Raw genomic sequence first — 25,554 nt, 5'->3', positions numbered from 1 at the left:
TCTAAATAACCACCATGATTATTTTTAATTTAACTATATGTATCAATGGTGGATACTGAGAATGAAGCAATAGAGAAACCAACATGCTTACAGTTTACCATATCTCCATTTTTCCTGTATCTGTAAAACTAGAAACTTGGATTCTGCTCCTTGAATCATCCTGGGCTCTTTCTCTCCCTTTTTCAGTACCCCTTTTCCAATTGCCATTTAAATCTTTGAGGGCATGGGTTACCTTACTTTGTTTTATTTAGATCCCCACCAGTTAACACAATGCATCTAGTAAGTGCTTAATGAAGTGCTAGTGTTCTTTTCTGCCTGGAAACATAGACTACATCTCAGATTTTTTTTTGAAGTCTATGGATAACAGAGATTCTTTCATAAGCTGGGATTTACAGTGAAGAGGTATAATAAGTTCTCTCAATCCAAAAATTTGTCCCTGGTGATTTCAGTCTTATGCAGAAGGTTGACCTGAATCTCATTTTAGAGTTCTTAAAAAGAGCCAGAGAGAAGCTGAGAGGAAAATAGAAGTAGCAAGAATCTTAAGGGCTGTAGTGTAGTAACATTGGTATCAACCTCTTAAGCTTCATTCAGAACTAAGTTGGGCATGAAATAATTTTCAGAACAGTAGCAACAGATATGAGGATGAAGGTAAAGAAGAGCATACAACTCTTCCTATGGTGCAGAAAGCCAGGGTTGAAGCTACCATAAGAATATGTCTCTTCAAAAATGAAGAGAAGTTCCCAAAAGAAGGGATATTTCCCTAAATTCTCTTGCCTTTGTCTGCCCAGCATTATTGATGGAAATTTATGAATCGCTGGAGTATTGATAAGCTTGACAATATCATAAGAGAAGCAACCAAGATGGTGAAGAGTCTTCAATCAATAACAGAGGAGAATCAGTTGCAAGAACTGGGGCTGTTTGACCTGAAGAAAAGACTCATTGTGAAATATGATACATATTTTCAACACATTTTTAAAGATATTAGACTTTGAACTAATTGATCCAAGAAGAAAAAATTAGGAATAAAAGCAAGTGTTGCAAAGAGACAAATTTAAGTTTGATATAAGAAAAGATTTTCTGACAAAGTTTCTTGGACATGGAATAGGTTATCTCAAAATTTACTGTGAGGTCTCTTCCTGCTATAAAATGTCTGACTTTTATCATTCTGCAACATATATTCTGGTACTCTTGCTTCAATAAAAAGTTGGACACAAATAAAGACAGTATACATTTTTGCGATTTATGAATCAGCATTAAGGAATGAAAGTGTTAAAGATGTTTAAACACTGCAAATCCTTGCACCTTTGTTGTAAGCATATTTTACTTATGAAGTGAACTAGGAAAGTGCTGAAATTGGTAAACAAAAATCGACATTATGCAAAATAAAATTGACTAGTTAGCAGACAAAACTGAGTTGTGAATGTGTTAGCTACTTAGAATATTTTTATTGGAGGTGAAGCCAAGATTCCCATCCAAATAATTTTAAAATAAAACTTAAAATTGAATTCTGGAGTGGCAGAACTGGAAAAAATGTCAGGGACAAACACTTCTGGCCCAACTCAACTTGTCTTTGGTAAGAAAGATTTTTCACACTAGGACATTGTGCAAGATCTGATGACAACATAGGCTACCCCAATGCAGATCTAGTAGCCAACCTAAGAGGCAGCTGCAAAAGTAGCAACAACAGCTTCAGGAACTCTCAACCCAGAAATGGTAAGAGGGCTTTATCAGGAAAAGATTACAGGGGACCCTTTGCTGTCATTGGGCTCAGTGCCTTGTTACATTGTCAAAATATAGGTTGTATTTCCAGGGTGAAGAGGAGCATTAGCATTTGCAGCCACAAAGGAACAGGTGTCCTTGTCACAGTTCATGGGCTGAGAAGAGTACTTGCAATCAATCAAAAAAAAAAAAAAAAGCTGAGATGTAGTCTATGTTTCCAGGCAGAAAAGAACACTAGCACTTGTTGCTGCAGGAGAGCAGGGACTGAAATCATAGTTCCAGGGCCATAAGGTCTTGGTAATATTTACAGGGTAGAGAAATGGGACTGTGGACATGCACAAAGGAGAAGAGCTTCTGATAACAGTTGCAAGGGAGAGAAAGCTCTAATCCTTGTGCTGTAGGATAAGAGGGGACCTGGTTACAGTTCCGAGATCAGGGAAGAGCATTTGCATTTGTGGCTACAGGGGAACTAGATCTTTTCCAGAGTACACTCCAAGAGAGCAGTGACCACACCTCTCCTTAAATCATACCACCTCAGAAATACTGAAAACTTACAGACCCCTCAGAATTAGCTCTGAAAATTGTAGCACAAAAACATTGAGACCTGTGAAAGTGCACCCTCAACCCTGGGAACAGAGACCAATTTTAACATAAAATTTAAACTCAAGAAATGGTAGGAAAGTAGATGAATAAAAAGAACCTAATCATAAAAAGATACTGTGATCACAAAGGAAGATCAAGATACAAAATCAAAAGCCAACAAAGTCAACATTGCTAGAAGTAAAGCTTTGAAGGAAAATGTGGATTGGAAACAGGTGGACACAAGAATTTCTGGAAGAGCTCAAAAAGGATTTTCAAAATCAATTAAAGATGGTAAAGGAAAAATTGGGAAAAGAAAAGAGTGGTACAAGAAAATTGGGAAAAAATTACATAAAAGAACTGTGAAAGGGAAAGCTTTTAGAGTAGAGGGCAATATAGGTGGGTGGTGGGCAAAACTTGCATCCTACAATCATCAGAATTGCTTCAAAAATGGAATAACACACACTCATTTAGTAACATACATTCAGTTGAGTAAGGAAATCCATCTTTCTCTAGAAGGAAATACGAAGGAAATAAGAGAAGGAAAGGTGCTTATAGTAGGGAGGGTTGATTAAAGGAGGTAGTGTTAAGTAAAACAGACTTTTGAGGAGAGAAATGGTAAAAAGAAAGAGAGAAGGGAATGAATGGGGTAAAAAGATAAGGGAGAATACATAGTTAATATTCATATCTATGAATATGAATGGGAAGATCTCCATGAAATGGAAGCAGATAGAAAAGTGTGTTAAAAACAAGAATTTAAAAATATGTTAGTTAAAAGAAATAAATCTAAAGCAGAGAGGCACACATAGAGTAACAATAAGGTACTTGACCAGAATCTATCCTTATTCAGCTGAGGTAAAAAAAAATTTTAAAAACAGTGGTAGTAATCATGATCTTAGATAAAATAAAAGTAAAAATAATTCCCTTGAAAGAGATAATTATGGAAAATATATTTCACTAAAAAGTACCATGGTCAATGATATAATATCAGTACTAAACATAAATGTACCAAAAAGCATAAGATCCAAATTCTTTTTAGAATTTCATTAAAATTTCCCAATTCCATGTAAAAACATATTTGACATTTTTTTTTGCTGTGCAGTGGTGTCTTAGAGTTGTTTTGATTTGCATTCCTTTCATCAGTAGTGGTTTAGAGCATTTTTTCAGGTGAGAATAGCTTTGATTTTTTCTTCTGATAATTGCCTATTCATAGCCTTTGATCGTTTATCAACTGGGGAATGGTTTTCATTTTTGTAATTTTGGCTTTTTCTTACATATTTAGGAAATTCAGCCTTTTATTGGAGATAATAACTTTTAAATTTTTTTCCTGTTTCTTGTTTCATTTATAAATTTTGCTGTATTAATTTTATGTAAAAACTTTTTGAACTTTATGTAATCAAAATGATCTATTTTATTTCCCATAACCCTCTTGAATTTGCCCATAAACTCTCCCTTATCCATATATCTGACAGGTACTTTTTTCTGTGTAATCTGAAAATACATTTAATGTCTAAATATTTTTCCATTTTGACCTTATCTTGGTATACATTTTGAGATGTTAGTTTATTCTTAGTTTCTGCCAAACTGCACTTCCATTTTTCCAGCAGTTTTTTGACAAATGATGAGTTCTATCATTAACTGAATCTTTGGGTTTATCAGACTTAAATTACTATGATTATTTTACCATATATTACGCACCTATTCTATTCTACTCATCTAACAATCCATTTCTTAACCAGTGCCAGATTGTTTCGATGATTGCCATTTCATAATACAGTTTGAAATCTGGTACATGGAATTCATATTTGTACATTTTTCATTGAGCCTCTTGATATCCTTGACATTTGGTTTTCCCAACTGAATTTTGTTACTATTTTTTCTAGATCTTTAAAATAATTCTTAGTAGACTTCCGGTTAAGATGGTGGCTTAGAGAAAGCTGAAGTTCAGATCTCCGGAAAACCCTTCCCGACCGATCTCAAACTAGAAGCTCCTAAGGCGCCGAAATTCAAAACGATCAACAGCACAGACCCTGGGAACCCTCCTCCTGGACCTGGACCCGGTTCAAAAGGTACGGCTCCCCTTAAAAGCCAGAACCCGAGATCCCTCGGACCTCAGGGGTAGGAGCGCAGAGTCCAAGGCTCCCGGAAGCGGCAGCCGCGCCGCGCTCAGAGAGCAGGGTCTGAGGAACAACAACCCTCAGGGTCTTCTACCCAAGTCCCAGTCCGGGTGAAAGTTACTGCCTGGGGCTTCCGCTGCAAAGAGCCGGTCGGTCAAAGAGCCGGTTGGTCCGGGTGAAAGTTACTGCCTGGGGCCTCCGCTGCAGAGAGCTGGTCAAAACAACAGCAACCCTCAGGGCGGGCAAGACAGCCTCACGGGCTGGATCCTGCTATCCAAGTCTCAGTGAAAGTCTGTGCTCTCGGAGCTTGGGGAAGCGGCAGCCCATCCCCCCGCAGGCCCACGAAACAGCCTCACGGCCAGGGATTCTGAAGGCAACTTCCGGAAATCGAGCCAGGGGGAGAGTGTGGCCTCGTGGTCTGACCCTTCCATTCCAGTTCCAGTGAGGCATATTCAGTTTAACCCAGGGAACGCTCATAGAACCAACATCTGCCCAGGACTAAAGCCTCTGATCACCAGACAAAGACAAGAAAAGCCAATCCTCCACGTTCAGAGATGACAAACTCCACAGAAGCACAGAAGCCCCAAAATACCAAGAAAAATAAGAAGAAAGGGGCGACTCTGGACACATTCTATGGAGCCAAAATACAAAATACAGAGCAGATAGAAGAAGATATACAAGAAAATTCTCCAAAATCTTCCAAAGGAAATAGAAACTCTCCACAAACCCATGAAGAATTTGAATCAGAAAGGACCAAAAAGATGGAAGCCCTCTGGGAGGAAAAGTGGGAAATGATGCAAAAGAAATTCACGCATCTACAAAACCAGTTTGACCAAACTGTAAAAGAAAACCAGGCTTTAAAGCAAGAACTAATAAAGCAAAGCCAAAACACCAAGAAATTAGAAGAGAACATAAAATATCTCACCGACAAGGTGATAGATCTGGAAAACAGGGGGAGAAGAGAAAATTTAAGAATAATTGGACTCCCAGAAAAGCCAGAAATAAACACCAAACTGGACATGGTGATACAAGATATAATCAAAGAAAATTGCCCAGAGATTCTAGAACAAGGGGGCAATACATCCACTGACAGAGCTCACAGAACACCTTCTACACTAAACCCCCAAAAGACAACTCCCAGGAATGTAATTGCCAAATTCCAAAGCTATCAAACAAAAGAAAAAATCCTACAGGAAGCCAGAAAAAGACAATTTAGATATAAAGGAATGCCAATCAGGGTCACACAAGACCTTGCAAGTTCTACGCTGAATGATCGTAAGGCATGGAACATGATCTTCAGAAAGGCAAGAGAGCTGGGTCTCCAACCAAGAATCAGCTAACCAGCAAAACTGACTATATACTTCCAAGGGAAAGTATGGGCATTCAACAAAATAGAAGACTTCCAACTTTTTGCAAAGAAAAGACCAGAGCTCTGTGGAAAGTTTGATACCGAAAATCAAAGAGCAAGGAATACCTGAAAAGGTAAATATTAAGGAAAGGGGAAAAATGTTATCTTCTTTTACTCAAACTCTCTTCTATAAGGACTACATTTATATCAACCTATGTATACTAATATGTGGGGAAAATGTAATGTATAAATAGGGGGTAAAGAAAGACCAAATAGAATAATGGTTCTCACACAAAGATTCACAGGGGAAGGGGAGGGGAAGAAAACTCCTATAAGAAGGAGAGGAAGAGAGGGGGGGGGGGGGGTTTACTTAAACCTCAATCTCAGGGAAATCAACTCTGAGAGGGAAAAACATCCAGAACCATTGGGATCTTGAATTCTATCTTACCCAACAAGGGTAAGGAGAAGGGAAAACCAAGGGGGGGAGGGGGAGAGGGAGAACAAAAAGGGAGGGAAAGAGAGGGGGGAGGGGGAGGGAACAAAAAGGGAGGGACTAAAAAGGGAAACATCAAGGGAGGGGACAAGGGGGACTGATTCAAAGTAAATCACTGGACTAAAAGGTAGAGCCGAAGAAGAAAAGGTTAGAATTAGGGAAGGCAATCAAAATGCCAGGGAGTCCACAAATGACAATCATAACTTTGAACGTGAATGGGATGAACTCACCCATAAAACGTAGACGAATAGCTGAATGGATTAGAATCCAAAACCCTACCATATGTTGTCTTCAAGAAACACACATGAGGCGGGTTGACACCCACAAGGTCAGAATTAAAGGATGGAGTAAGACCTTCTGGGCCTCAACTGATAGAAAGAAGGCAGGAGTGGTAATCATGATATCTGATAAAGCCAATGCAAAAATAGACCTGATCAAAAGGGATAGGGAAGGTAATTATATTTTGTTAAAAGGGACTCTAGACAATGAGGAAATATCATTAATCAACATGTATGCACCAAATAATATAGCACCCAAATTTCTAATGGAGAAACTAGGAGAATTGAAGGAAGAAATAGACAATAAAACCATACTAGTGGGAGACTTAAACCAACCATTATCAAATTTAGATAAATCAAATCAAAAAATAAATAAGAAAGAGGTAAAAGAAGTGAATGAAATCTTAGAAAAATTAGAATTAATAGACATATGGAGAAAAATAAATAGGGATAAAAAGGAATACACCTTCTTCTCAGCACCACATGGCACATTCACAAAAATTGACCATACATTAGGTCACAGAAACATAGCACACAAATGCAAAAAAGCAGAAATAATGAATGCAGCCTTCTCAGATCACAAGGCAATAAAAATAATGATTAGTAATGGTACATGGAAAACCAAATCTAAAACCAATTGGAAATTAAACAATATGATACTCCAAAACCGTTTAGCTAAAGAAGAAATCATAGAAACAATTAATAATTTCATCAAGGAAAATGACAATGGCGAAACATCCTTTCAAACCTTTTGGGATGCAGCCAAAGCGGTAATCAGAGGCAAATTCATATCCCTGAAAGCTCATATTAACAAACAAGGGAGAGCAGAGATCAATCAATTGGAAATGCAATTGAAAAAACTCGAAAGCGATCAAATTAAAAACCCCCAGCAGAAAACCAAATTAGAAATCCTAAAAATTAAGGGAGAAATTAATAAAATCGAAAGTGATAGAACTATTGATTTAATAAATAAGACAAGAAGCTGGTACTTTGAAAAAACAAACAAAATAGACAAAGTACTGGTCAATCTAATTAAAAAAAGGAAGGAAGAAAAGCAAATTCACAGCATTAAAGATGAAAAGGGGGACAGCACCTCCAATGAGGAGGAAATTAAGGCAATCATTAGAAATTACTTTGCCCAATTATATGGCAATAAATACACCAATTTAGGAGAAATGGATGAATATATACAAAAATACAAACTGCCTAGACTAACAGAAGAGGAAATAGAATTCTTAAACAATCCCATATCAGAAATTGAAATCCATCAAGCCATCAAAGAACTTCCTAAGAAAAAATCCCCAGGGCCTGATGGATTCACCTGTGAATTCTATCAAACATTCAGAGAACAGTTAACCCCAATACTATACAAACTATTTGACATAATAAGCAAAGAGGGAGTTCTACCAAACTCCTTTTACGACACAAACATGGTACTGATTCCAAAACCAGGCAGGTCAAAAACAGAGAAAGAAAACTATAGACCAATCTCCCTAATGAATATAGATGCAAAAATTTTAAATAGGATACTAGCAAAAAGACTCCAGCAAGTGATCAGAAGGATCATTCACCATGATCAAGTAGGATTCATACCAGGGATGCAGGGCTGGTTCAACATTAGGAAAACCATCCACATAATTGACCACATCAACAAGCAAACTAGCAAGAACCACATGATTATCTCAATAGATGCAGAAAAAGCCTTTGATAAAATACAACACCCATTCCTATTAAAAACACTAGAAAGCATAGGAATAGAAGGGTCATTCCTAAAAATAATAAACAGTATATATCTAAAACCAACAGCTAATATCATCTGCAATGGGGATAAACTAGATGCATTCCCAATAAGATCAGGAGTGAAACAAGGATGCCCATTATCACCTCTACTATTTGACATTGTACTAGAAACACTAGCAGTAGCAATTAGAGAAGATAAAGAAATTGAAGGCATCAGAATAGGCAAGGAGGAGACCAAGTTATCACTCTTTGCGGATGACATGATGGTCTACTTAAAGAATCCTAGAGATTCAACCAAAAAGCTAATTGAAATAATCAACAACTTTAGCAAAGTTGCAGGATACAAAATAAACCCACATAAATCATCAGCTTTTCTATATATCTCCAACACAGCTCAGCAGCAAGAACTAGAAAGAGAAATCCCATTCAAAATCACCTTAGACAAAATAAAATACCTAGGAATCTATCTCCCAAGACAAACACAGGAACTATATGAACACAACTACAAAACACTCGCCACACAACTAAAACTAGACTTGAACAATTGGAAAAACATTAACTGCTCATGGATAGGACGAGCCAATATAATAAAAATGACCATCCTACCCAAACTTATATATCTATTTAGTGCCATACCCATTGAACTACCAAAATACTTCTTCACTGATTTAGAAAAAACCATAACAAAGTTCATTTGGAAGAACAAAAGATCAAGGATATCCAGGGAAATAATGAAAAAAAAACACATATGATGGGGCCTTGCAGTCCCAGACCTCAAACTATATTACAAAGCAGCAGTCATCAAAACAATTTGGTACTGGCTAAGAAACAGAAAGGAAGATCAGTGGAATAGACTGGGGGGAAACGACCTCAGCAAGACAGTATACGATAAACCCAAAGATCCCAGCTTTTGGGACAAAAATCCACTATTCGATAAAAACTGCTGGGAAAATTGGAAGACAGTGTGGGAGAGACTAGGAATAGATCAACACCTCACACCCTACACCAAGATAAATTCAAAATGGGTGAGTGACTTAAACATAAAGAAGGAAACCATAAGTAAATTGGGTAAACACAGAATAGTATACATGTCAGACCTTTGGGAGGGGAAAGGCTTTAAAACCAAGCAAGATATAGAAAGAATCACAAAATGTAAAATAAATAATTTTGACTACATCAAACTAAAAAGCTTTTGTACAAACAAAACCAATATAACTAAAATCAGAAGGAAAACAACAAATTGGGAAAAAATCTTCATAGAAACCTCTGACAAAGGTTTAATTACTCATATTTATAATGAGCTAAATCAATTGTACAAAAAATCAAGCCATTCTCCAATTGATAAATGGGCAAGGGAAATGGATAGGCAGTTCTCAGATAAAGAAATCAAAACTATTAACAAGCACATGAAGAAGTGTTCTACATCTCTTATAATCAGAGAGATGCAAATCAAAACAACTCTGAGGTATCACCTCACACCTAGCAGATTGGCTAACATAACAGCAAAGGAAAGTAATGAATGCTGGAGAGGATGTGGCAAAGTAGGGACATTAATTCATTGCTGGTGGAGCTGTGAACTGATCCAACCATTCTGGAGGGCAATTTGGAACTATGCCCAAAGGGCGACAAAAGAATATCTACCCTTTGACCCAGCCATAGCACTGCTGGGTCTGTACCCCAAAGAGATAATGGACACAAAGACTTGTACAAAAATATTCATAGCTGCGCTCTTTGTGGTGGCCCAAAACTGGAAAACGAGGGGATGCCCATCAATTGGGGAATGGCTGAACAAACTGTGGTATATGTTGGTGATGGAATACTATTGTGCTCAAAGGAATAATAAAGTGGAGAAGTTCCATGGAGACTGGAACAACCTCCAGGAAGTGATGCAGAGCGAGAGGAGCAGAACCAGGAGAACATTGTACACAGAGACTAATACACTGTGGTATAATCGAACGTAATGGACTTCTACATTAGGGGCAGTGTAATGTCCCTGAACAACTTTCAGGGATCCAGGAGAAAAAAAAACACCATTCATAAGCAAAGGATAAACTATGGGAGTGGAAACACCGAGAAAAAGCAACTGCCTGAATACAGAGGTTGAGGGGACATGACAGAGGATAGACTTTAAATGAACACTCTAATGCAAATACTAACAACAAAGCAATGGGTTCAAATCAAGAAAACATCTAATGCCCAGTGGACTTACGCGTCGGCTATGGGGGGTGGGGGGAGGAAAAGAAAATGATCTATGTCTTTAACGAATAATGCTTGGAAATGATCAAATAAAATATATTAAAAAAAAAAAGAAATGATAGTGAAACAACATTGGTAGGCATGGATATATTAAAATTTGTATCATCCCTTTAAAAAAAAATAATTCTTAGTACTCTGATTAGTATGGCAGTAAATAAGTAAATGAACTTAAATAGAATTGTCTTGCCTACTTATGAGCAATTAATAGTTATGCTATTGTTTAGATCTATCTTTATTTGTACAAGAATATTTTATAATTATATTCATATAATCCCTGTGTTTGTTTTAGTAGGTAGATTCTTTAACATTCTATATTGCCTGCAATTTTTTTTGGTGGAGTAGTTAGGAGTTGGAGGAAGGGAGTACAGACTTAATAGTTTTATTTTTTCTAAGACTAAATGTTGCCACATTTTTCAATAATTGTTTTCTGGCATTTTTCAATCCATGTTCTCTCCCTCTGTACTGCACCTCCTATCCTTCGAGAGGGCAGGTAATATGATGTAGGTTGTACATGTGTTATTGTAAAATCCTGATTTCCATATTCATTATATTGTGAAAGACACATATCCTTTACATCAGAGAAATATTTATTTAGGAAATAAAGTGAAGAATAATATGTTTTATTCTGCATTCAGATTCTATCAGGTCCTTCTATGGTAGTGTATAGCCTTTTTCATCATGAGTCTCCTGGAATTGTCCTGAATTCTTGCATTGATGATGACAATTAAGAGATTCACAGTTGATCATTGAACATCATTGTTGTTACTGTTTATAATGTTCTGATTTTGCCCATTTCCTTCAAGTCACTTTATATATATTTCTAACATCCTATCTTTATCCTGCTCATCATTCACATCACAGTATTATTTCATTATAGTCATGTAACATATAACAATAATAGAGTATGATGATCAACTGTAAATGACAATGATTATCAACAATGCAAAGATTCAGGACAACTCCAATAAAATTATTTATAAAAAACAAAGTTTTAGAATTTCAGGGCATTGAATAAGTGAGAACGAATAAGGAATAAAGCTATTAGATCTCAGACTATATTTCAAAGCATCCAATATCAAAACAATTTGGTGCTGATCCAAAATAAATTAGGAAAGAATATCAATGGGACAGAAGAGATAAATATAATAATCTTCATGGAGGTCTGGGACTAAGTAAATCTCTATAACAAATACCTGGAATGATAGCTGAGTTGATTAGAAATTTCCCCTTACCCTAGTGTTCAGAGTTCAGCATAGTGATTCAAATCTAAGAGTATAATAAGTCCTAGTTGAGTTAGCCTAGGAAAAGTATAGGAGAAGACTTCAATTTCCACATTCCCAGCTTTCATTCAAAATGTTATGTCATCAAATTCTATTACTTTGTTATATACAAGTCAAAAATTCACACTCTAGTATATATTGCTTTATAAATTCAACCCCATTTAAAATTAGTCTAAGGAATCCCTATTCAATAAGAATTGCTAGAAAAGCTAGATTTAACTAATATTTTATCCTAGAGAATGTAATCAATATCCAATGGATACATGACTGAAATGTAAAAGATCATGTCATAAAAGTAAACAGGAAAATATTGGAAGGTGGTAGTTTTCATAACTAGGCACAGAGCATTAATTTTCACATAAACAAGGGTTAAATATAATAAAAAAGAACAAAATACACTGTTTTAATTACATAAAAGTATAAAGCTAACTGAAATCATTGTAGCTTCGATTATATTATCCTAATTTGATGGAATATAAATTCCTTGACTGAAGGGGTTGTTTTCATTTTCAAATTTGTATACCCAGCATGTGGTACAATGTTTATCAGATATTTAGTCCTTAATAAAAAATTATTGATTGATATGATGAGGAATGAAAGCATCAACTAAGGGGAAATCTTTGTATCAGATACTTCTGATCAAAGTCATCTGCCTAAGATAGAAACAGGAATAAACAAATATATAATTGTTATTTCCTAATGGTCAACATATGATAATTTTTAAAAGAAAAGTTGTAAATTATCAATGACCAAATGAAATATGGCTCCTCATCTTTAATAATAAAAGAAATTTGAATTTTGAAAATGAAGCCTCATCTTAAAAAATTGAAAAAATGACAAAATATAGAAATTATAACTGTAGAGAGACAGCAGGAAGAAAGGCAATCTAATACACCATGGGTGAAGTTGTGAATTGGTCCAATCATTCTGGTAAACAATGGGGTATAATCATTCAAGAAAAATCATTAAGTTGATCAGATCTTTTGACCCAGAAATCTCAGCATCAGCTAAGTAGACTTAAGGCAGAAAGAAAGGTTTCATATACACTAAAACATCCACTATAGAATTTTTAGAGGTAGTAAAAACATTTTAATATGGAATGAATGTGTATTAAGTGAGGAATAGCTATGTAGATTGTGGGATATGAATTATGAAAATACATAGGAAATTAAACATTATTCTATAAAAAATAGCAAATAGGAAGAAGTCATAGAAATAAAAGAGGATTTTTATGAACTGAAAGAAAAAAATATCAGTCCAAGAAAACAATATATACAATGACAAAAGAATGCAATGTAAATGAACATTTAAATAAAGTGGATACTGAATTATTGAATTAAAGAAGAAATAATGAAATGGATCTCTTTTCTTTTGGCAAAGAAGTGAGAAGTTATGAATGCAAGAAATTTTGTTCACTGTCAAGCATTGTTACTATGTTGGTCAGTTTTATTTAACTTTTTTTATTTCATACAAGGGAGGGTTTGTTGGCTGAGATTGGGTATAATCTGGAATTTACTGTGATGTAAAAATAAAACATACCATAACATTTATAACTTAATATATATGTAAATAATCCTTACTGTGTTCTCTGAACTTTTGTGGCTACAATTACATAAAAACACTTGCCATCAGGTTTCAATGACAACAAAAGTGGTTTATTTGTTTTTTATAATGCCAGACTCTCTATTTCTCTATGAGTTAACTATAGTGCAGTGGTTAGAATTTTGGACTTAGTGTCAGTAAGGTCTGAGTTTGGTTCTTGCTTCAGACACTTATTAGTTGTGTTATCCTGGGCATGTCACTTAACCACTTCATTACTCAGTTTCCTCATCTGCAAAATGAGAATGACAGCACCTTCCTAGTGTTATTAGGACAAAATAAGATATTTGTAAAGCATTTTGTAAATCTTAATGCATTATAAAATGCTAGCTATTTTAATTATTTCTACCATTATTATTACCATTATTATTTTCTATATCCCCTTCGGCTGTCTATTGTAACCTTAAAATTTATTAGACTTATAAATATTGGAAATTTCACCATTGGGAAATTTCATACTTGGAAGATTTCTTACTGATAGTCTATTGGAATGTGAACCCCATTGGCATGGGAAGTTCCTTCTCCTCCCTACTTAAGATTACTTTAGGACAGAAACCTTTTGCTGAACAATGGAAAGGGCTTTGACCTATGCTTAAGCATAGAACAGGAAGTTCTTTGAGTCATGATTGATTTTAGAATTGCTACAATAGAGATACTTGGAATGACAGAACCAGGTCTTGGAAATTACAATCTCCACCCTACTCAGTCCTAACAGGATTTAGGAAGGGCTGCAGCATAGATCAAAATTTAATTATTCCAATCTCCACCCTACTCAGGGTAACAGGATTTAGGAAGGGCTGCAACAAAGGATCAAGATTTAATTATTTGAGAATATGGCCTTCAACAGACATGTGCAAAGCCACAGACCTCTGGGTGGTCCTGGGTTAAGCTAGAGCCACCATTGGCACAGGGAAGACATGGACAGTGATTGGTAGATGTGAGAACTGAGGGGAGGGAACTTGGATGGTTTCCTTAAAGATAGAGGGGTCTGAGGACTAGTGGGGGTTGTTTTGGAGAGGCTGTGCTCTGAGAAGCTTACTCTGAAGGAAGCTGGAGGTGGAGGCCCCTGAGACTGTTTCTCCATTTTGGTCACGTGAGTAATAGGGACTGATCTCTTTTCTTTGCCTCAGCTATCTAAGGGCTTGGGCCTTTTGGCTCAGCCTAAACAGAAGGGGTATTTAAGCCCTATTCCCTTCTCTCCCCTTTCTCTCTCCCTCTCTCTCTCTATCTCTAATACCTTTCTTCCTCCTGTTTGTAATTAAACTCCATAAAAGGTTGACTGCTGACTTGAGTTTTCATTTAGGAATTACATAGCTGAATTCCTTGGCGACCTTAAATTAATATATATCAGTCTTTTAAAGTGATTTCCTTGTCACACTATCCAACCATAATAGTCTGGATAATATGCCAGTCTTAAAATTAGTAAAGAGAGAAGCTCAAAAGTTGTAAGAAGTTCAGCTATCTAAACTGCTTTTATCTAATAATACAGCAGGGACATTTGCAGAAACATAATTCTGAAAACTTGGCAATGTATTATCTTTCTTCATATGGTCTAGAGATAATATAATATTTCTATTTCTTTTCTATTTCTTATTTAATACAGTTTTTGAATATTTTAGAAAAGGAAAAACCAGAGACACTCTCATAATGTTTCAAAGCATGAGTCTTGAGTCTGTACTTTAACTTTTGCATAAAAGTGATTCCTGTTAGAAGGAAATGAAGCAAATGTAGTGATATGGAAGTGCTAAAAAAGATAATAAAGGAACAGTTCTTTCCCATACTATATTTCCTTTTGCCTCTGACTTTGAAACAATGTCTCAGAGTTAGAATGGAAACTGATAGGTCATTTTTTCCTTTACATTGGCATGATTTCTTTACTCTGAATTTTTTTATTCAATGCTCCCATAATTTGAAGGCCAAAAAACATGTTTCAAATCCATCTTCCCCATAAAAAGTCCTTTAGCTATTTGAGGATAACTATGAGTAATTTAAGGTAGTCAGGTGGTTCAGTGGATAGAGCACTGGGCCATGTCATGCAGATTTGAGTTCAAATACAGCCTCAGACTTAGTAGGGTGACTCTGGGCAAGCTGCTTTACCTCTAGATCTGCCTTAATCCACTAAAGAAGGAAATAGCAAGTCACTCCAGTATCTTTGACAAGAAAATCTCATATTGGATCATAAAGAGCTAAAGAAGTCTAAATGGCTGAAAAACAATGTGAGTATCCTTACTTTTTTCACTATGTGGATAGATGTGTGATCTTAATATTGTCAGTATGTCTTCAAATGGTTCAAAATGCAACCCAACCACATATTCTCATTCCATTTAATTCTTGTTCATTTCCCCGCTTAAACTCTCCATTTGGAGACCATATAATGTGCTAGGAACATTCCTCTAGGTCTCTGGGCATTGCATGGGTAGAAAGGGGATGTTTGAGATGCCTGTTTTTTTATCTTTCATTCTTATTCTATGTAGTTGTGCATATACATTTTTATAATACACTGTTATGCTTCTGGTACCCATTTCTTTGTAGATAGCATGATGCAGTCTATCCATGCAAATGCTCTTTAAGTAATCCTCAACCTTAATTTCTCAAAGCTGTTGCAGTTTAGTATAAAGCAGACTCTCAGAGACCATAAGAGTTAATGCAGTTTCCCAAAGTGCTCCACTTGTTCCAAAGAAGTTGTTTACTAGTTTGGAGTTTCTGGCTTGCTTCCATGCACTTCTCTATGCTGCTGGTTGCCCATGGGCCTCATTTTGTCATTTACTGTACTGTTGTGGAATAATGGAAAAAACCTTACATTTGGATTAATAGATTTTGGTTGGAAGGGCCACTATGCTACTGATTAACTGTCATTTAACTTCTCTATGTCTCAGATTCCTGAGAAATTTTACAGCTTCATTTGTAAAATGATAGCTTGGACAAAATCTGAATATGGTTCTATTGTTGCTTAGAGAAATTCAGCAATAATGTTGAATTTTTTACTATACATAAAGTATTAATCTGTTTGTTTAAAAGTTCCTGATAAAGAAATAAATTCTTTTTAAATACTTGAAGATTACTATCTTGACATAGTTCAGAGGAAAAAGAGCTGAATCTGGAATCACAGGATCTGAAATGGAATCTGATTTCTACCATTCTCTTGTGCAAAAGTCACTTAACTTCTTTGATTTCTTCATTTGTAAATTAAGAATACAGGGCTATATGACCTCTAAATTCCTTTTTAGGTCTACATATATATATGTACATATAACCCCATGACCTCTCCCCAATTTATCCACTCTTAGAGCTGCCTTATAATTATCAAGTAATAATCACAAAATTTTTTATATGTATATTGCCATTTTAGAATTTTTCTCACATTTATACATCCATTTTACAACAACTTGAATGGACTAAAATTTTAGACATTTTCCTCTCTCAACTTCTGATGGTACAGAAAAATCTAAAATAAGTCAAGGAAAGCATACCTATAACAAAATTTGTCTTCGAAGATGATTGTCCATATTGTTGCTCAATATACTTGGGCTTATATGTGACCATTCCAAATAAAGAATTAAACTGAACAGTACTTGCACACAAGTATAAAAAGTACACGGGATTTCCAAAAAGCCTCTTCAATGAAGGCAGAAAATCTATAAAGTAAAAAAAAACATGGACCAATTACCAAAAGTAGGTGACTAGCTTTGACCAATTTTTGCGTTCTCCATCATTTTCAGAATCATCTTTGAGTTTTCCCTGTCACTTACCTGAGAAATTCATTTGGTTGCCAAATCTGTCAAGATTAAAATATTTTCCCTATGTATAATTTTTTCTCCCTTCATACGGACACTGTCATTGTTCCTTATATATACTTTATATTTTATATATACTACTATAATGGCCTCCCTTTTGGCCTATTTCTAATCTCTTCTCTTTTCAATTTACAATTATCAAAAGCATCTTTCAAACTGTTCATTATATATATAGGGTAATATACAAAGTCATCCTAATTTTCAAATCCTTTCAAATCCTGTCTTTACCTACTCAATCTTTATATGAAATCTTTTTCTTCATCCTATAATAAACTTTTATGTTATTATTCTGACATCTACAGTTTTCATTTGTTTATTCACACTATGTTCCATGTATAGAACATCTTCCCACACCCTATTCTTGAAACTCTTTTTCTAAATCTATTGTGCCCCCCTCTCAAGGAAACCTATTTGGGCCCATCTATTGGGGAAAATTTTTAAATAATAATAATGTAAGGGATTTTACTCACCTCTTGCCATTTCTAGCATTGTCACTCTCTCTTGATAGTGTATGTGATATTCCTTGGAATTTTCAACAATAAATTTTGATTTTTCAGAAGAAGAAATGGAATCTTTTCTGCTTTCAAGTCTCATGAGATTTGTATCTCTTTGAGTCAAGAGACTTTTTGGCAAGAACCAGAAAGGCACAGCTGCAATAAGACTTAGGGTACCTGCTATTAAATAACCTAGCCACCAGGCACCTACCCATTGTGTGTCCTTTGGAGTAATGGCTAGGTTGTCTAAGAGAGAAAGAAGAAAATTATTTGTATATATAGCATAATTTCTTTAAAACACCACTACTACCACCACCACCAGCACCACAAATTTGATCATTAGCCAAACAGAGGCTCAATTTTCCCACATTATCTTCTAATGCTACCATTTTCTTATGAACTATTTGGAGTATGTTCAATTAAATTTGATTTAACATATGCTAATTAACACCTACTATGTGCTAGGTGATTAAATAAAATGTATAAATATATTATGTATACACCCCCTATATGTATGTATACATACAGAGAGAGAACAACCTACAGATGGATAACTAAATGGGTGAAGCATTTACCAGAAGCAGATAAGTGATACAGTGAATAGAGCATTGAAGCTGGAGTGAGGAATAGCTGAGTTCAAAAGCATCCTTTAACACTTAGTAGCTGAATAACCCTGAATAAGTCATGTAACTTCTATCTGAATTTCCTCATCTTTAAATGGGGAGGATAATAGCACCTATTTGTGAAGTACTTTGCAAACCTCAAAAAAGCTATATTAATATTAGTTACTAGTATTTGTTATTGTTGTTATCATTATAGTACTTATATAGTTCTTACTTACGGCGCTAGGCAAGCTAAACAATGAGGATACAAAATAACCAAGTAAGGCATTCCTCACCCTCAAGAATCTTATGTTTTAAAAGAGGAAGATGACATACAAAGTGGAGCTGGAAGGGAGATGGTATGAAAATCTTTGTCATCAAAGAGCTTTCTACTGGGGGGAAACATCATTTGCACTGGCAAATAATTTCTAAAATATATAGTAAATTTATATTTCAGTTGAAAGTAGAGGGAAGAGAGTTGACAACTGATGACACAAAGCTAAGATATGCTACTTGGCGATGAGCAAAATTGAGGGCAAATGCAGATGTTGGATATTACCAAGAAAATTCAAATAACAAATCTATGCCCGCCTAACTATTCTATGTACACTAAAGTTTTTCACAGAATGTTTTCATGCAGGGAGTCATATACTTCCCATTGTTTCAACCTTTTCATCAAATTTCTATATTCAACTACACCCACATAGATTGTCTTGTCCAAGTCATACCACTTCTAGGTTTCCCAACTCTGCTATAACCTGCCATACCTGACCCCCAGAATCCATTCCATCAATTTCTGGGGAAGTAATTTCTGTTTAACTTTTGAATTTGGGGATTTTGTCATCTTGAGTGTGACTGAATGAAAATTTGTGTCCAACTGACCCAATTTTGGATTTTGTTGGGGAAGATATTGTAATACTTTGCCATTTCCTTCTCCAGTTCTCGAGTTCATCTTATAGATGAAGAAATTGAGTCAAACAGGGTTAAGTGACTCACCAGGGATAACTTATAACTTAAGGGATAAAGGCATAATTTAGTTAGTAAGTGTCTAAGGACAAATTTAAACTCCAGGAGATGAGTCTGTCTTTCCTGTGTCTAGGCACAGCATAAAAATCCAGGTCCCATATGAGACTATTCTTTACATCTAGTAATCTACCCAGAAGACTATCTTCAATATCGCCATAATTTTTACCTTTTGATTTGAAGTCCCTTCCAATATTGTGATTCTGTGATGTGTGTTTCTGTATGTGTCTGTGTGTATATGTGTTGAGAATTTGTTTGTAAGCAAGGGAATCAAACAAATATTATTGCTTCTGGAAAGGGTAGGCCTTATTGTTTTATTCATCAATTCATCATTATGATGAATATTACTATCAAAACACTTCTTTGCTCATAATTAGCTTATATACAAAATTGTCATTATAATATAAGCTATTTGATAATGAGAATTTTCTTATATTTATATAGGTTAATAATAATAATAATAATAGTAAGCACATATATATTCTAGGGTGGTGGGTAGCATTATTATCTCCTTTTACGTATAAGGAAATTGACATAGAAATGAAATCATTTACTCTGGATCACACAGCTAGTAAATATCTGGAAGTGGATTTGAACTCATATTTTCCTGACTCCAGGAACAGAATTCTATCCATCATGCCAAATGTTGCCTATACTCAGGGTTTAACATAGTGCCTGACACATGGTTAATATTTTAATAAATTGCATTTTCATGCATTCACCCTTTAAAGCTTCAGTTTCTTCCTCTTAAGTTGGAATAAAAGTTGCACTACTTCAGAATGTTAGGGGAAAATTGTAATACTTAAAAACTAGAGAAATAGTACTGATTCATATTTTTAAATACTTTTCAATTGAATGGGATTCTTCTTCCTAAAAATATAGAAATATGCAGCAATTATATAATTTAATTCTTAGTATATAGATGAGGAAACAAACAAAAAAAGTTATTTAACTTGCAGAAAGTCACATAACTAGCTAATGGTAGGCTAAAGGGTACAACAAAGGCCCAGTAAACTACTCCACTAAATCACATTGTCTCATGTTTTCTTTCTTTTTTTCCCCTACATTCTTTTCTCTGAAACATTTTGTTTATTGCAAAATATTAAATTTCTATGATATTATCTTAATTTTGTTTCTGCTATATAATCTTAAAGATTATAATAAATTAAGTCTAGAATTAGACATTTGGGTTCAGATCTCTGTCCTTTAGTATTTTTGTAATCTCATAAAAAGTAGTTAACATTTCTGGATCTCAGTTTTCTCATCTATAAATTGTACTAGACAAGTTCTGAAAACTCTTTCAATTCTTAACCTATAAACTAAAGTACATTTTATAAACCTTATTTTTCATTTATAGCCACACTTTTTGTGGTGGCAAAAAATTGAAAAATGAAGGGGTGTCCATCTATTGGGGAATGGCTGAACAAATTGTGGTATCTGTTGGTGATGGAATACTATTGTTCTAAAAGAAATAATGAACTGGAGGAATTCCATGTGAACTGGAATGACCTCCAGGAATTGATGCAGAGTGAAAGGAGCAGAACTAGGAGAACATTGTACTCAGAGATGAATACACTGTAGCACGATGGAGAGTAATAGACTTCTCTACTAGCAGCAATGCAATGATCCGGGATGATTCTGAGGGACCTATGAGAAAGAACACTATCCACATCCCTAGAAAGAACTGTGGGAGTAGAAACACAGAGGAAAAACAATTGTTTGATCACATGAGTTTGTGGGGATATGATTGGGGATATAGACTCTAAACAGTCACCCTAATGCAAATATTAATAATATGGAAATAGGTCTTGATCAATGACACATATAAAAGCCAGTGGAACTGCTTGTTGGCTACAGGTGGGGGGGTGGGAGGAGAGGAGAGAAAGAACATGAATCTTGTAATCATGGAAAAATATTCTAAATCATTTAATTAAATAAATTATTTTCATATAAAATAAATAAACCTTATTTTTCCATCATCCTTCATTTGAAGAGGAATTAATGATTAATTTGGTGCTTCCCAAAAACAAATGTTATTTACAGGTGAATGGATTAAATGATCATAGTACAACTGGACTTTTACTTTAGGTGGTCATGTTTGAATAGATATTGGACTTGAATAAAGGAACCATCAGCAAATGTAGGAATTTTTAAAATGTTAGTATATCTCACTTCTCCTCATAGCTTAAAATTTTAATCCTCAATTTAATGAAAAAAAGTAGTCTTATTATTTTGTCCCCTTTTTCTTGGGCTTCTGGTGGTAAAGAATAGTGAACCAAGACTTGTAAATGCAGTTATCACAGGAAAGAACAAGCTATGGTACAGAGAAAAAGTCAGCTTGCTCAATGCATAAACAAAATCCCCAAAAGGAAGCCCTAATCTTCCCCATAATAGCCCTCAAGACCTAACCTACAGATAATTTTGTAGAGTAAAAGTCCAGAAGACTTTCAGGCCTTCATGTCTCTGCTGAAGTTCCCAATTACATTGTCAATAGTTAGGGCTATAATAAATGCGGACACACCTGGGATTCCCCAAAGCCAGTGAGTGACCACAGCTTCAGACTTTATTGCCCTGGAATGTATTTGAACTTGAGATGTAGAAAGTTGATACACTCTAACAACAAATCACAAACTACCTTTTTTTCATACTCCTTTCATTAACATGTATGGAGAAATAATGTAACAGATCAATTTTTTCATTAATCACTTCATTAATATTTATCCTCTGAATATCATGACTAGTTCATATCATCACTTTGAAATAACCCACAATAACTCTGTTTTTAAATTTTGTCTTACCTAGGTTTACAAAGCCAATGTCAACATATAGTTTGGCACACATCGAACCTAAAAGAAATCCAAATATTGGTCCGATAATTGCAACTGTCTGCACACACCCTAAAAAGAAAAATGTTTAAATCTCTTTGGTTATGCTGTTAAAAATGCAAAAATTCTTCAATAATAAAGGTCAGTTCAAAAGATGATTTTATCCATAAAGTATATTTCATATTTTGGTTGAGATGTAGATTGAACTAAGTAGGTTCTGAGGACCTTTCCAACTTCTTTTGATCCCCCCTCCCATTTGTTATGGAATGGTTTTTTTTTTTTGGAAGGGGTAGAGAAACAGTAAGTGGTTTTGTATAGAAAAAAAAGAACCAACTAAGATTATATGATCAGGAATAAGTATAATGAATGAAATATTTTATTTGGGAAAGTAATTAATTCTTTGAGGACAACAAGTAATTAATTCTTTGAGGACAACAAGGCCCCACCATAATCAGAGCTATTACATAGCACTTTAAGGTTTGCAAAGTGCTTTACAAATAACATCTCCTTTTATCCTCACAACAACCTTGGAGGATAGGTACTATTATTATCCTCATTTTAAAGATGAGGTTTTAAGCTCCTCAGATGGAAGTTATATGATTTATGACTGGATTCAAGCAAGTCACATTGGCAATTAATTCAACAAATACTTTTAAAGCAAATTTACCCTGACTACAAGGAGTTTATAATCTTATAAACTGGGTTCCCCTATCACTGTTAGGAGAGATAATACTTTGACCAGTCTAACAGGGGCTCTAAGAATTGCACAATATAATTTTCCAAAATGTTTTTTACTAGTTAATAAAATAGATAGAATAGATACCAATGGGCTAGATAAGTTTCCCTATTACCCCCAAATTAATTCTATTCCCAATCACCCACCAGTTACCATGACCAATTTCTACTAATACCAGAAATTCTTTTGGCAGAAGATGAAACCATTCAATTCACAAATAACAATTAGGCTTAAAAGGTAAGACTATTTATTCTTGCTATTACTGCCATCACCACCACCAGCACTACTACTAATGAAAAAAAATTATATGACTCTTTAAGGAATACAAAGCTTGTTCCATATTTTATCTTCTTTGAGCCTTACAACAATCCTGAGAGGTAGGTGCTATTATTATCTTTACTTTACAGATATGGAAGCAGAGGCACAGAAGTGTGTAACTCATCTGAGGTCTAATGCCTAGTAAATGTTAAGTAGAATTCCACTGAGGTCTTCCTGACATTAAGTCCATTAAGCACTACAGCTACCTACCTGCCAAGCTTTAATTTACAAGAGGGTATAACTGGCATGAATTATTTTCTCCTTGCCATCTCTAGGCTTAGGAGATTAGCATCTGACAGAAGAGAGAGAAATTGTTATGAACTTTGAGTGACAAAAAGAAATGAATGCTATACTTTTATGAAGAACTTTTCTTATAAATTGTGTATAGGACTTTTCTGTACTTTCTTTGTGTACTTAGAATGCAACTAAAGGTAGCCCTTTTAGCCAAATAAGTGTTTTTACAACCACTCCTTTGGGAATTTTGAGAGCAAATGGCTAATCTGTTCAAACATCCCTTTGGTAATTTGTGGAGGGGAGAAGAAAAGAGAAAGTCTGGGACTTTTGAGAGTTTTGTCATAAACTTCATAAAAACTTCATATAACCTAATATTCTTATGTACCCTCATCCCTTTATGAACTCAGTCCTTTATGCTAATCAAAATGTCATACATAAAAGAGGCCTCTTAATTCTATAATGCAAATGACATCATGTTGCTATTAATATTACTATTAATAACAACTAGTAATGTAAAAACCCCTGGCAAAGGTTTTAATTTACCAAAAATCCACTTGGGATTTTCATTTTTCCCAATTTGGAAAGAGAAGAAACAAAGTCAGAATCAGCCCTGGAAATGGGAGGGTGTAAAGGAAACTTTTATGACTGATTGAGTTTGAAACTCTTTGAAGTAGATGGAGGAGTGATGGAAGGCATAACAGCCATTCCATGGCAACAGCCTGAATGTCCCACATCTGGAGGAACTTTCTTTAAGAAAACAAGAAATTATCTCTTTCTAAATGGAAATGCTTTATCCCAGGTGTTTGCCCTAGAAGCAAAGATGCCAAAAGAAACAAAGTGCCCTAAGAGGAATGGGCAGGCCCTACCAAGCCTTGATTTTACTTCTCTAGCTATATTTAAAAAATTTTATTCTATTCAAGATTCATATGCCAGAACGAATATTATTTCTGATAAATACCTGGACTGGACTTTTTTTGTTGTTGTTGCAGGAAAGCTTAGTAAGAGCCAGAGAGAAAAAAGGGCATTTTCTAGTGCTGGATTGAGATTTTTAACCCCTAGTACATTGTTAGTTTTACTCATTAATTTGGATCATGAATACACCATTTTATAACTACAATTCTAAGTTCAAGATATTACCATGAATGCTGACCCAATTTTACAAATATGTTTCATGGACTCAGATAAAGATAATACTAATAGTAATTACAACAGCCACAATAACAATAAAAAGGAGGGCAAATCCAGCCTCTTTTACATTCTGGCCATGTGAAACTGGACAAGTCTCTTAATCTCTCAGTGCTCTTAGTAAATTTCTAATAAGTTGTAGATCTCTACCATGGAAGAAGGATTTTTCTTATTCAAGGAGTTCCTTTTAGCAATTAAATCACACATTTATCCCCTATACCCTTATACTAAATAATAACTCATCTTTATATATATAACAATTATAGTCACAAATAATTTTATATTATATATATTATGAAATTTGATGTTCATGTATTATTATCCTATTTTTACAGATGAGGAAAACGAGACTGAAAGTGTAGATAGGAAGGACTTATCCTAATTAAATAATTAGAAAGTTACAAATCCTGAAATTGAAGTTAGATAATTTGATTCTAACTGAAGGGCACTTTGCCCTATATCACATAGAAAAAAAACAACCCCAAAACACTTTATGTCTAAGCTCTCAGCCATTTACTTCTAAGGAATTTAAAGAAGCCATCATTACCAATATAGAATGCCGCATTGTCCTCACTGGCATGGTCATCAATGTAGGTAATCCCCAGAGGCTGAATGGGAGTTTCTCCTATTCCACGGAGGAGGTTTCCCAGAAAGACATAGACCCACATGGAGGTTTGAGTTTCACTTTCACATCCTTAATAAAGTTTTAAGTGGTATAAGAGAATTAAAATTTGGCCACTAGCCAAGTGCAGAGACCAACTTTGACACCATATAGATATAATTAAAAAACATACATGGAATGGATTTGAACTAACTAGAAAATCTATACCTAACAGTATTTCTTTTTCCCCTCAATACTCAAGGATGGTTTCTAAGCAACTGACTTATGCTGAATCTTTTAATTATTTAAAGTAATTAATTACTACTCTATATA

The 25,554-nt window shown here is 34.9% G+C and overlaps 1 protein-coding gene across 2 annotated transcripts in view; it reads right to left on the bottom strand.

Moving 5' to 3' along the window:
• The window catches only part of SLCO1C1 (solute carrier organic anion transporter family member 1C1), a 115,829-nt gene that overhangs the window by 55,586 nt on the left and 34,689 nt on the right, over positions 1-25,554 (bottom strand). Inside the window, exons 6-9 of one of the 2 annotated variants that reach the window (XM_007503555.3) lie at positions 25,168-25,314; positions 22,121-22,219; positions 17,674-17,943; positions 16,880-17,044 (exon numbers count right to left, since the gene is read on the bottom strand). In XM_007503555.3, coding sequence (XP_007503617.1) covers positions 16,880-17,044; positions 17,674-17,943; positions 22,121-22,219; positions 25,168-25,314 — 681 coding nt within the window. The remainder of the gene's footprint in view (positions 1-16,879; positions 17,045-17,673; positions 17,944-22,120; positions 22,220-25,167; positions 25,315-25,554) is intronic. The other variant, XM_056799338.1, reaches the window with a different exon arrangement.

The sequence above is a fragment of the Monodelphis domestica genome, chromosome 5, assembly GCF_027887165.1.
Source record: "Monodelphis domestica isolate mMonDom1 chromosome 5, mMonDom1.pri, whole genome shotgun sequence".
NCBI classification, from domain to species: Eukaryota; Metazoa; Chordata; class Mammalia; order Didelphimorphia; family Didelphidae; genus Monodelphis; species Monodelphis domestica.
Note: the sequence above shows the minus strand (reverse complement) of the source record. Positions and strands in the feature narration are given on the sequence as shown.